This window comes from Orcinus orca, chromosome 15 (assembly GCF_937001465.1).
Source record: "Orcinus orca chromosome 15, mOrcOrc1.1, whole genome shotgun sequence".
NCBI classification, from domain to species: domain Eukaryota; kingdom Metazoa; phylum Chordata; class Mammalia; order Artiodactyla; family Delphinidae; genus Orcinus; species Orcinus orca.
In genome coordinates this window covers 63,188,899-63,201,655 of record NC_064573.1, presented here as the reverse complement: position 1 = coordinate 63,201,655, position 12,757 = coordinate 63,188,899, and the positions used below count along the sequence as shown (strand labels likewise).

General features: G+C 66.8%; 1 protein-coding gene and 1 long non-coding RNA gene across 3 annotated transcripts in view; one reads left to right on the top strand and one right to left on the bottom strand.

Annotated features, from left to right (window-relative positions):
- Positions 1-8,644, bottom strand: part of LOC117203734 (uncharacterized) — a 15,687-nt gene extending 7,043 nt beyond the window's left edge. Inside the window, exons 1-2 of one of the 2 annotated variants that reach the window (XR_007471637.1) lie at positions 8,517-8,644; positions 633-887 (exon numbers count right to left, since the gene is read on the bottom strand). This is a non-coding gene — a long non-coding RNA (uncharacterized LOC117203734). The remainder of the gene's footprint in view (positions 1-632; positions 888-8,516) is intronic. The other variant, XR_004486629.2, reaches the window with a different exon arrangement.
- On the top strand, positions 1,144-12,757 carry SCARF2 (scavenger receptor class F member 2). Its single transcript, XM_004276080.4, has 11 exons — positions 1,144-1,378; positions 6,176-6,234; positions 6,336-6,437; positions 6,626-7,145; positions 7,247-7,465; positions 7,596-7,724; positions 8,333-8,436; positions 8,509-8,626; positions 8,898-9,013; positions 10,115-10,267; positions 11,050-12,757. Exons 1-11 carry the CDS (start codon positions 1,215-1,217, stop codon positions 11,958-11,960), a joined length of 2,595 nt encoding a protein of 864 aa, XP_004276128.2. The 5' UTR covers positions 1,144-1,214; the 3' UTR covers positions 11,961-12,757.

The window sequence follows — 12,757 nt, the reverse complement described above, 5'->3', positions numbered from 1 at the left end:
TTCCAGGCCCCCTCCGCCAGCCCCACCCTTCCAGATGGGGCCCCCGCATAACTGAGGCAGGACGCCACCTCCCCTCCTCAGCAGCTGCCCTCTCCCTGCCCAGGCCCTTCCACCAACTCTCAGGTCCTCAAAAGCCCAGCTCATCTTTTCGGGGACCTGTCTGCCCCCCTTTCTGTTCCATCCCCAGCCCTGCCCGTCCTGCCCACCCCATGGGCCTGGGGTTGGGTCTGACCCCTCTGTTTCCTGGGCCCAGGGTTCCTCTTCCTCCTGGTCCCCCTAGGCCCTCCTCACCCCCTTTCTCTGCTGCCCCTGCGCTGCTCTGTGCTGTCACCCCACCCCTCCCGAGGCAGGAGCTCCCACGACTCCAGCCCTGACTCCACCTTCTGGACTTTCTCCTTGGTGACTAGCGGCCTCCAGCCCATCGTCACACCTTGACAGGGGCTGCAGGCAGGGTCTCAGTCCTGGAGCTGTCCCCTCCCCACCACCATACCGCCTCCCTCAGCCTCCGACACCTGCCTTTACCTCCATATTCTCTCAGAGCCTGCGCGGAGCCATTCTGCTCCCAACATCTCTCCAGTCTGTTTCTACGGGGGCCCCTTCACCCAGGCCTCTCTGGTCCAGACCGAGTCTACTCACAGGCCTCAAGCATCCGGCTCCGCCGTCGCTGCAGGCTTTGATTGCGCCCGGCGCTCGGGAGGCGCTGACCGCACAGCCGGACATAGAAGGGCCTCACGGGGGGAGCAGAAGCCGGCTTGCAGCCTTGACCTGGAGGTTCCGAGGCGCCGCTGGCCAGGGGGCTTTCGTGCGTCGCGCCTGGTCCCCACCCGCTTCCCGCCCCGGGCCTGGCCTCGCCGGGAGCGCGCAGGGGCCGCTTCTCTGGTGGGTGTCTGGGGAAGGGAGGGAAAGGCAAGGCGACCGGTGATTCCTCCGGAGGGCCCCTTCCAAGTTCGCCCTCAAGTTTGCGCGCGGCCGCGTGGGGGCGGGGGCCGCGCGGAGGGGCGGTGGCGCGGCCGGAGGGTGGGGTCTGGCGCGCGGGGCGGGCGCTGCCGCCTGGCCGGCCGCGGCTGGCCCTGGATCAGGGAGCCGATGTGGAATTTCCTGCCCGGCCCGGCGCCCCTCCTGCCGCCCCCCGCCCGGCCGCGCACTCCGCTTCCGGCCGCTCTCGCTGCGGCCGCACCCGCGCCCGCGCCCGCCCCGCGCCTGCCCCGCGCCGCATGGAGGGCGCAGGGCCCCGGGGGGCCGGGCCGGCGCGGCGCCGGGGAGCCGGGGGGCCGCCGCCGCCGCTGCCGCCGCTGCTGCTGCTGCTCTGGCTGCTACCCGGCCCCGCGGCGCCCCAGGAGCTGAGCCCGCGCGGCCGCAACGTGTGCCGCGCGCCCGGGTAGGAGCCGGCCGGGCTGGGGGAGGGGGCCGGAGGGACACCCGGGGCCGGGGGGAGGGGGCGCCCAGGACCTCCCTGAGCCAAACACGCGGGCCCCTCGGGCCGCCCTCGCTGACCCCGGCTCCGCTCCAGGCCGAGCCCGGGCGCTGGGCCACGACGGTGCGTCCGAGGATACCCTGGGCGAGAAGCGGCCGAGGGTAGAGCGGAGGGCAGCGGACGCCCAGAGGGCTGACACACGGGGTTCGAGATTTCAGACCCAGGAAAAGGGACCCTTGGGCCGGATTGTGAAGGCCGTAAGAAGACGGGAAGCTCATTCCAAGCCCATGGCATGGCATGTGCAAGGGCCCAGACACACGAGTGTGGCTCGAGCCGTGATGGAGGGAGGGTGAGCGTCCAGGAGAGATGGAGCGAGGCTCCTGAGAAGAGGGAGCCGCGGAGGTCTTGAGGCAGGCGAGTCGGAAGGACAGATTTGTGTCCTAGAAAGAGCGGGCGCGGGTGGGAAGAGGGTGGTTATGGAGGTGGGCGTCGAGGAGCCTGAGCTCAGAGTGGCCCAGAAGCGGGAATAGAGAGACAATGACGTGCGCCGGCATCGGGAGGATGGGGGACTCCCGGGTGGGGATACGGGGTGCAGAGGGGCGGCGCAGAAGTGGGCGCCACGAGGAGCCGGGCTGGGGAAGCCAGTGTGGGACAGGAGGGGACAGGCTCTGCCGGAGGGCGCCGGGCTCAGGACCTTGCGCGGAGGTCGAAGAGCGCAAGCCAGGACCCAGGAGTGGGCGCAGGAGTCGGAGGACCCGGTCGGTCTGTCAGAGGCCACTGCGAGGTCAAGGGCATCTCCGCGCGGGGGCGAGGAGCCGGCGTGAGGGGGTGCCTTGGCGCGGGCCGGGGGCGCCAGGCAGGCGGGAAGCTGGAGAAGCATCACGGGCTCCTGGCGGGTGCGGTGGGGGCGCCCTGGGCCGCAGGGCCCAGGGAGGCCGCGTCCGGGGGCAGGCGGTCGCGGCAGACAAGGGGCTGTGAGGGGCCGCGCGGGGTTTCCGAGCTCGAATCCCGAGGCGCGCAGACCCCTCCCCGCTGCGAGCCCCGCCTCTGGGGCGGGGGCCGGCCTGGCCCGCCATCTGCTTCACATCGACGCCGCCGCCGCCGCCTCCCGGGCCTCCCGGGCCTCCCGGGCCTCCCCGGCCCCAGGAATGCAGCGGCTGTGGCGGGCGGGGCCGCCTGGGGAGTGGGAGGGCGCGATCGTCGCCGGCCCTGTCCCTCCGCCTCGGCTCTCCTTCCCTGTGGGGGTCCGTGCCGGGGGTGGGGGGTGGGGGGATCCGATGGCAGGCCAGAGCTGTCCGGAGCCTCCTCCACTCCCCCTCTCCCCGAGATGTTCCATCAGGCGGCCTGTTCCAGTAGCCAAGAGCCTGGGTTGGGTTTCAGATCCTGGTGCCACCTCTCCCCATCTGAGTGGCCCCGGGCACAACGCTTAACCTTTCTGGGCCAGTCCATACTCCTGTCCAGTGGGAGGGGTGGTGGTAGAGGAGGGATGACTGTGATCCTGTGTGGAGCTGGTTAATGGGAAAGACGGCACTCCCCCATCCCCCCCAGGGTCTGGACCATCTCTTCATTACCTTCCCAAGGCTGGGCCTTGCCAGGTTCCCATTAGCGTTCCCTCCCTCCGGAGGCAGGAGGACTAGGGCAGGGAGCAGCTCTCAGTCAGTAAAATCCCATACACTTAATGTGTGCAGGCCTGTTGTTGGTGCAGGGATACAGCTGTCCTGTGTGGAGGAGATTTACAGCAAATCATCTGACATCTGGCAAGGGCTGGGGAGGAGGTGTTCAGTTGGGGAGACCCAGTGGGAAGTGATGAGTGAGAGAGGCCTGTGGGAGAGGAGGCAGAGCAGGGTGGCATCTGGGGCAGGGCCCTGAGTGCAGAGGGCCTGTTGGAAGCACAGGAAGGAGCCCTGGGGGCTGGGACAGGGATGGTGGAGGAGAGGCCACAGGGCGATGGGAACCCCCGTGGGCTTTGCACAGAAGAGGGGCAGGATGTGACCTGGGTTGGCTGTCAGGTGGCAGATGAACTGGGGCAGGAGGGCAGAAGGTGGGAGAGAACCAGGGAGGGTGAGGGTGGCTCTCACAAGGCTGGGCGGGGGACAAGTGGCCTGTCCCATCCTAGATCCAGTTTGGAAGGTAGAGCTGGCGTGTTTCTCAGTTGATCCACTCTGGGAGAGAGCAGAGTCCCCTTCCAGCCTCCCAGCCTGGAAGGACAGTCTTTACCCTGAGATGGAGAAGACTCGGGGTGGGAGGGGCTAGTGGGGAGGAGGGCCCCCCTCGAGGCCTCCGAGGCATTGTCAGTGTCTGGATGGGACCTAGGGAGCTTCCCCAGGGAGCTAGAGTGGACAGAGCAGGGGAGGGAGGCGGGGGGTGGGGCAGAAACCAGGGGAGGGGTGCCCAGGGGGGAAGGAGGAGAGTGGGGCAGGCATGGAGTCCCAGGGGGCGTGGAGGCAGAGGAGCTTCCTGTCTGGACTGGGGAGAGAATGGGACAGACACTGGCACAGTGAGCAGGCAGTGCTCTTGGGGAGCTTTGCCGAGGTGGCTTGGGCAGGTTCAAGATGAAGGTTTAAATCACCGCAGCTTCATTTGCAGTAACAGTGATCTATGGGGGGGCAGCCTGCAGCACAGCCTGCTTGCTGAGGGGCCTGGATTGACACCCCAGGGTCCTTCCCTAGTGTAGGAGCTACCCCTGCACTGGGCCATCTTTCTTGTCATCTCACTTTCATAAGATCTGAGAAAATGGGCCTGCCAACCTAGCCCAGCCTTTTCTGCCAGCCCGTCCCAGAAGGAAAAGTCCCACAGACTCATCCTCCACGTGGGCTCTGTCCTGCCGGGGAGCAGGGTTGTTAGCTCTGTTGGGTGGGGCCTGGGCACCAGCCATGCTGGGAGGACCAGGTGAACTCAGGGACTTCCTAGAGCCTGCTCAGCATGGGCTGGAGCTCACAGCACAGCCTCGGCTGAGCTCATAGTTTGTGCTGGACACATCTTGACTCTCTTAATCCTCCTGCCAAACCTATGGGCCCCATTCTACAGATTTAGCAGCTGGAGCTCAGAGAGGTAAAGTTCTGTGCCCAAGGTCACACAGCAAGTGGCAGACCCAGTCATCCAATCCAGCTTAGTGTGGCCCTAAAACCAGGCTTCCAACCTGATTACAGAGCCATGCAGCCAGGTCGTCCAGGATGGAAGGTGGTCAGTGTTCCTGGGCCATCCCAGCAGGCCATCTGGTGAGGCTGCCTGCAGGAGGGACCTCTACAGAGGCTCTCCATCTGGAGACCTCGGTTCATACTGGCAGAAGAGGCAGGAGGGTGATGGGCCCTCGGACCTGGGTCTCCCTACAGATGGCCATCTCGGAGCTGGGTGGGTGGGGACAATGGGGGCCAGAAAATCCAGGCCTGCTTAGAGTTCCTGTCTCTGGTTTCCAGTTTTATTTGTGGAAAATAAGGTGGCCCATTCCTTGAAGTTTGGGGTTTTATGGATCCTGTTCCCCAGGTCCCATATCTTTGGCCCAAAGGAGAATCCAGCCCTTTCTGGGAGAGGGGGCTCCCTTGGAGTCCGGGGGCCCCATCCAGGGTGTGGTGATCATTTCGAGCTGGGAACGGTTGGGGGGCATCTTCTGAGGGGTGTGATATGGGGCAGCTGCAGCCTTTTCCTTCTCAGGCCATCCCACCCCCACCCCAGGGTGCTCAGGCCCCTCCCACCTCCTCCCATCACCATATCCTGGTTCTAGATTCACATCCTTCCCAAGAGGCCCTCTCCTTTTCTCTGAAGTGTGAATGGTGGCTATGTGCCTTTAGCATTTGGCTGAAGTTCTAGGTCTGATGGGACCCTGCAGAACTGCAGCCTGAGTGTCTGTTCCTTCTCAGCCTCCTTTGCCCCACAGTGTGGGCACACCCCACCTCAGCCCTCATGGCCCTCACCAGTGGCCATGGCTTCACTTGGGCAGGGCCTCCAAACCTTTGTGCCTACACACCCCATAAGCCCAGGCCTTGGGAGGCTGCACCACCCTGATATGGGACACATAAATTTTTTACCTCCTACTGTACCTTGTAAAGCCAAATAAAATTAAACAAGATTTTATGAAAGTTCACGGAGAGGACATTCTAACGTTGCCTTCCTCCAGCCCAAGTCTCGCCCTGGTGCTCTGCAGCCCTCAGTTTTACTTTCCTTACTCAGATGGAGGACTCCCTGGGTGTACCTTGCCCCTCTCCAAGTGGACACCTCGCTGTGTCCACCACACTCAGAGACAACCCATCTGCCTTGGTGCTCCAGTTGGGCATCCAGATGTGCCCACCCGGCCCAGCCAGTCCTGGCACTGCCCAGGTCACGTCATATCTGGATCCCTGACACCCATCTGGCCAGAACCCCACCCCCAGGGATGCCCTAGACCTCCATGTCTGAGCAGGTCCTGGAGGCCCAGGGACCTTTGCCCCACCCCCACCTCACTGCTGCCCCTCCTGGGACATGTGGGGTCTCTTCTCTGGCCTAGTGGATGGGGGAAGAGGGCACAGATCAGGAGGAGTGGCGAGACCCCTTGTAGAGGGAACTGGGAAGTTCTTGGAGGTGGTCTGCCATCTGCCGCCTCCCAGTGTCCGCTCTAGAGGGCTGGAATTTGTGTCTTATTCGCTTCGAGTCTCCCAACCTACAGCAGTGCCGGGCACACATGAGGGCCTTTATAACCACCTCCCTAGGGCAGGGTGGAGGTTACTGGAGGACCCAGCGAGGACTAGGAGTGGGTCCCGAGCTCAGGCGCCCTCTCTCTGCCTGCAGCTCCCAGGAGCTCACTTGCTGCGCCGGCTGGAGGCAGCAGGGGGACGAGTGTGGGATCGGTGAGTAGGGCACCCTGGGACTTGGGCAGGGGGCGGGGTCACGGAGAGGAGGGATAGTGTGGGGCTGAACTCGCGACAACTTGGGCGCGTCTCGTCCGCAGCTGTGTGCGAAGGCAACTCCACGTGCTCGGAGAACGAGGTGTGCGTGCGGCCGGGCGAGTGCCGCTGCCGCCATGGCTACTTCGGTGCCAACTGCGACACCAGTGAGCGCGGATTGTGGCGGGCGGGGCAGTGGGGAAGGATCCCAGAGATGGGCGGGGCCTGAGAGTGGGCGGGGCCTGAGTCGGGAGTGGGTCCCCGGGGGCGGGGGGCTGGACGCGGGCAGGTTCGGGCTGGGTCTGGGCCCCGTCGCGAGCACCTGGGCTTCCCACCCTCTCCACTCGCTCTGCAGAGTGCCCGCGCCAGTTCTGGGGTCCCGACTGCAAGGAGCTGTGTGTCTGCCACCCACACGGGCAGTGCGAGGACGTGACGGGCCAGTGTACATGTCATGCGCGGCGCTGGGGCGCACGCTGCGAGCATGCGTGCCAATGCCAGCACGGCGCGTGCCACCCGCGGAGCGGCGCGTGTCGCTGCGAGCCTGGCTGGTGGGGCCCACAGTGCGCCAGCGCGTGCTACTGTAGCGCCACGTCGCGCTGCGACCCACAGACGGGCGCGTGCCTCTGCCACGCAGGCTGGTGGGGCCGCAGCTGCAACAACCAGTGTGCCTGCAACACGTCGCCGTGCGAGCAACAGAGCGGCCGCTGCCAGTGCCGCGAGCGCACGTTCGGCGCGCGCTGCGAGCGCTATTGCCAGTGCTTCCGCGGCCGCTGCCATCCGGTGGACGGCACGTGCGCGTGCGAGCCCGGTTACCGGGGCAAGTACTGCCGCGAGCCTTGCCCTGCCGGCTTCTACGGCCTGGGCTGCCGCCGCCGGTAAGCGCGGGCCCCGGCCGGGGAGGGAGAGGAGGGGCAGGCGCCGAGGGAGCCGGGGTGAGGCGGCCGGGACCCCGCCTAGCCTCCTGCCCCTTCCCCAGATGCGGCCAGTGCAAGGGCCAGCAGCCATGCACGGTGGCCGAGGGCCGTTGCCTGACGTGCGAGCCCGGCTGGAACGGCACCAAGTGCGACCAGCCGTGCGCCACCGGTTTCTACGGCGAGGGCTGCGGCCACCGCTGCCCGCCGTGTCGCGACGGGCACGCCTGCAACCACGTCACCGGCAAGTGCACGCGCTGCAACGCGGGCTGGATCGGTGACCGGTGAGCAACCCGTGTTCGCCTCAGACACACAGCCCCCAGCCGGCCTCCCCCGATTGCCCTCCGCGGAGGGCTCTGTGGGCTTAAGGGTCGTTTGCCTGTTTCCGCTGACGCCTCCTCCCCGCGTTCCGAGGTGTGAGACCAAGTGCAGCAATGGCACCTACGGCGAGGACTGCGCGTTCGTGTGCGCCGACTGCGGCAGCGGCCACTGCGACTTCCAGTCGGGACGTTGCCTGTGCAGCCCGGGCGTCCACGGGCCCCAGTGAGTGCCCGGGGACCCAAGGGGTTTGAGGGGTCTGTATCCGGCACTGGGCTCCAGCCAGACCCCAGGTGCTGCTGCGTTGGCCGACCAGGCGGGACCCAGGCTTGGCCCCTCAGCCTTGGCCCCCATACTTCAGCTAGGGAGAGACAACAGGCTCTTTGGGGCAGTTTCCTGCCCTGGGTGGAGCCAGCTCTCGAGCGGGATCTAGCGACCAGGTCAGCCTGTGGCCAGTGGGTTCCTTGAGGGCTGCAGGGCTGAGGTGACCCGGAGATGATGTGGAATGAGCAGGGACCTCCACGTACAGCCAAGGGTCTCGTCTGGCAGCCCCTTTTCCCCCCACAGAAGAGTCAGCCCCAGCAATGGGCACTGCGGCCAGTGTCCACGGCCCGTCCCCTAGACTCCGTCCCACTGGAGTGCACACATTTGTTTCCAAAACATTGATCGCTCAGGGTGTGCTGGAGGTGGGGGTGGGCTGCAGTCCCTAGAGAATGGAGAACCCGGGGCCGGGCCGGGGCTGGCTGGCCGCAGGGGCGAGGGCGGGAGGCGTAACCGAGGGCCGCTTGGCTCTCCCAGACCCCACGCCCCTCCCTGACCTCGCGCCCCCGCAGCTGTAACCTGACTTGCCCGCCCGGGCTCCACGGCGTGGACTGCGCCCAGGCCTGCAGCTGCCACGAGGACTCGTGCGACCCGGTCACCGGTGCCTGCCGCCTGGGTGAGTGGGTGAGGGCGACCCGGCGGGGGCGCGGGGGCTGCCGGCACCTCGCTGACCCTGTGACCCCCACAGAGACCAACCAGCGAAAGGGCGTGATGGGTGCGGGCGCGCTGCTCGCCCTGCTCCTCGGCCTGCTGCTCTCGCTGCTCGGCTGCTGCTGCGCCTGCCGCGGCAAGGACCCCGCGCGCGGGTGAGGCTTCCAGCTCCCTCCCTTCCCCGGTTCCGGCCGTGCGGGGACTGCAGCGCGGCGCGCCGTTCCCGGCCCCGCCCTGGGGGGCCCCACCCTTCGTTAGCTCAGGCCCCGCCCTCCTTGAGGTTCTGCTCCCTTGGGCCTCTCCCGGCCTTAGGCCCCGCCCCTCCGCTCAGGCCTCTCCCTCCCTGTGGGTGGGCTCCCACGGGCTCGCCCCGCCCCTCTGGAACAGGCACGGCCCCGCCCCTTCGCTCAGCCCCCGCCCCCGCAGGGAGCTCTCGCTTGGGAGGAAGAAGGCGCCGCAGCGCCTATGCGGGCGCTTCAGCCGCATCAGCATGAAGCTGCCCCGGATCCCTCTCCGCAGGCAGAAGCTGCCCAAGGTCGTAGGTAAGGATGACGTAGGTAAGGAGTCTCCGGGGAACACCCCCGGACGCAGGAGGCTGCTGGGAAATGGGTGTGACGGGGTCGGTGTAGGAACTGCGGGGCCTTGAGTGTCGATGTGGGGGCGTGGGGAGGTGCGACCGGGGGAGGAAAGAAGGATTGCGGATGCAGGGGAGCCCTGGAGGAAGGCAGGGGTCCTACGTGTGCGGGCAGGTGTGGGCCCTGTCTCGGTGACTGTGAGTAACTGCATGTGTGGTGTGGTGGGGCAGTGTGGACTGGACATCCGCGGCCGGTAGGCCCCCGCAGTCTGCGGGAGTGAGTACACTGTCGGTCCTGATGCGAGCCGCAGGTGGACGCGGGCACCTGTGAGTGGGAATGCCCTGCCACAGGAAGACCCGCCCCCGGCCCGGATCCCCAGCTGTGCCCTGGGTCTTTCCTGGAAAGTGGGCAGGCTGGTCCCTCGGCCCCCACCCTACCTCAGGACGGGGCTGGGTGCGGGGCGATGCTGCTTCTCTCCTTCTGCCTGCACTGACTCACACCGGGGTGGAGTCTCTCTGCGTCTTTCCCACTTGTTTCCAAAGATGAGGGGGATGGGGAGATGAAGTCCCCTGGGAGGTAAAGATGCAGACAGCTGAGAAAACCCCTGGGCCCACTCAGCAGAGTGGGATTTATGGGCACAGATGTGGGGGCTGGAACCCACATCCCATTTGTGAGAGGGGGACGGGCTGGCCAGCCTCTGGGATTCCCCCGTTGTGGGGTCTATGTCTGTGGAGGCCGTGCCTAGGGGTGCAGCCTGCTGAGACGGCTGAGGCAAAGGGTGGCTTCACCACTGCACATTTGCATTCAAAAACTGCTGCAAGACAGGGTCTGAAGCGTGGCTTGGAGGCCCTGATGGGCTCTCCCAGCCAGGTGCTCTCTTTTCCCAACTTTCGGCCCGACCTCACTCAGCTCCCTGGCCGTACACTAGCCTGTAGAATTGCCTGTCCCACCCACTATCTTGGGGTAGGGCTGGCTTGGGTCCCTCCATCATTTGTGGCAGGAGGGCTGGTGAGGGCACTGGCTGGGGCAGGCGGGGCCCCTGGCAGCTATGCCTCCCTCCTTCCCCAGTGGCCCATCACGACCTGGATAACACGCTCAACTGCAGCTTCCTGGAGCCACCCTCGGGGCTGGAGCAGCCCTCGCCATCATGGTCTTCCCGGGCCTCCTTCTCCTCCTTTGACACCACGGATGAAGGCCCCGTATACTGTGTACCCCACGAGGGTGAGTGCCCCTCTGCTTGGGGTGAGGACCCCTCTCGCTCTGACCCGGTGAAAGGCTCCAGCTGAAATTTCTGTGCTCTAAGAGACAGGCAGCATGGGGAGGAAGGGCTAGTGATGCTGTTAACTGGGGGGTGGATACACAGTTGAGGTTGCAGAGTGGGCTTCTTTGCTGCCCAGCACCAGACTGGGGTAGGGTCTGGGGAGGTAGCCACAGCCCAGGTTCACTTCTGGGTAGACCAGGCAGAGAAAATTCCGGGCCTGGGGAGGAGGTGGCAGAGGAGACAGGAAATGGGGTTTGCAGGATATGGGGACACACTTTCACCTGAAGCCTTGGCTCACAAACATCAAGAAGCAGCCTGAATAGCTGGGCTTCTGGCCTCTCTCTTCCCCAGACCACCCCCGTGAATGACCTTGGGCAGGTGACTAATCTCTGAGCCTTAGAAGGCCTTTCTCTTAAAGAAGGACTATGAATCGAGGGTCAAATGTGGTGATGGTGGCCCCCCAGGCTGGGGATGTGGTGGGGGAGGGGTGCGAGTCCAGGCCGAGTTGGGGCTGCAACCCAGGAATTAGCCCCACTACCCCAGCCCTCCACCTCCGGGGCTCTGAGCTAAGTTTGTGGTCAGTGCAGTGAATGTGCCAGGCATGTCTGGATGCCACGGCGACTGAGCGCCAGCTGGGGCGGGAAGAGGAGGGGAGGCGGGGCGCCAGCGAGGGTTTGCTCTTGGAGGCTGGCGGGCCAAGCTCTTTCCGGAGGAGGTGACCGCCCCGCTCGTCCCTTGTCAGAGGCGGCAACCGAGAGCCGGGACGCGGAGGTCCCCATCGCCCCAGCCACTGCCCCTAACGAGGCGCTGGCTTCGTCCCCTGCACCGGTGACTACGCCCGCGGAGGAGGCCACGCTCCTCCGCGCGTCCTCCGACAGCGAGCGGTCTGCGTCGAGCGGGGACGGGCCTGGCGGGGCGCTGTATGCGCGTGTGGCCCGGCGTGAGGCCCGGCCGGCCCGGGTCCGGGGCGAGGCCAGAGGCCTGTCGCTTTCGCCATCGCCCGAGCGCAGGAAGCCACCGCCGCCCGACCCCGCCACCAAGCCCAAGGTGTCCTGGATCCACGGCAAGCACGGTGCCGCCGCCGCGCGTGCGCCGTCGCCGCCACCCGCGGGCCCCGAGGCCGCTCCCAGCCCCAGCAAGAGGAAACGGACGCCCAGCGACACATCGGCGCGGCCGGACGAGCCCTGCAACCCTAGGGCCCGCGACCCGACGCCGCGACCCCCGGGGCTGGCAGAGGAGGGGCCGGCCCTCGCCGCACCCTCGCCGCCCCGGGCTCGAGCGCGGGGCCGTGGCCCTGGCCTCTCAGAGCCCACGGACGCTGGCGGTCCCCCGCGCAGCGCACCTGAGGCCGCCTCCATGCTGGCCGCCGAGCTGCGCGACAAGACTCGCAGCCTGGGCCGCGCCGAGGGGGCCGTGGGCACGCAGGGCCCCCGAGAGAAGCCGGCGCCGCCGCAGAAGGCCAAGCGCTCGGTGCCTCCCGCCTCGCCGGTCCGCGCGCCCCCCGCGCCCGAGGCCCCAGGGCCCGAGAAGGCGGCAGCGGGCGCGCCCGGATCCGACACCCCCCGAAAGAAGACCCCCATCCAGAAGCCGCCTCGTAAGAAGAGCCGGGAGGTGGCGGGCGAGCCGGGCCGAGCGGGCGCGCCCACCCTGTAGTAGGTCGGCCCCGCCGTGCCTGCAGCTCCTCGGCTTAGCAGCGCTGCTTGTCACCCCGCGTCCCGTGCGCGCCCGGCGTCTCCCGTGGGGGCCCCAGCCCAGAGCAGCCTGGCGGGAGGCTGCGTCTCACTGGCTCAGGCCCAACGGCCCTCCTGGATGGGGTCCCGCGCTCGGGCAGGAAGCCCCATCCCAGTGGCTAAGGCCTGACAGACGCTTTGCTGGCCCCTCCCTTCCCATGGCCTGCCTGTGGAGGGCTCCCACCAGCCCGGGTCTCAAAGGCCAAGGGCAGGAGGGCTCTGCCTAAAGAACACCTCTTACTGGCCAAGAGTGCCTTGGCTGGGTCACCTTCTCACTGGCTGAGGCCAGAAGCACTTCCACCCTGGCAGTCTCTCTCTGGCCAGGGCCTGGTGCCTCTGGCTGGAGGTTCCCTTCTGTGACCCTAGCCAGAGGCTACTTCCACTGGCCGAGCCCCAGGGCATCTGGTTGACCGGAGCCTGGGGAGGAGGGCTGGTCTCTGCTCCTCAGGAGGCTTGGCTGTCTCCCCACCCACCCCAGCCCCACCCACGCTCTCCCAGCCCCAGCCTCCCCAGCCCTGGCCCCTCTGCTGTCGAGCTGGTTTTGATGGCCTCCCACCACCCCACATGCCTGGGAATCCGAGGGGCAACTCCAGTGGCCTGTGGAGATGTATTTATAGGCCCCCGGCAGGGCTGCTCCCACCCCATCCGGGTGCCCCAGGATGGGCTCCTCCCGGCAGGGGCTTGGCCAAAGCTTTCTTAATAAAGTGCCTTTTTTCTCCC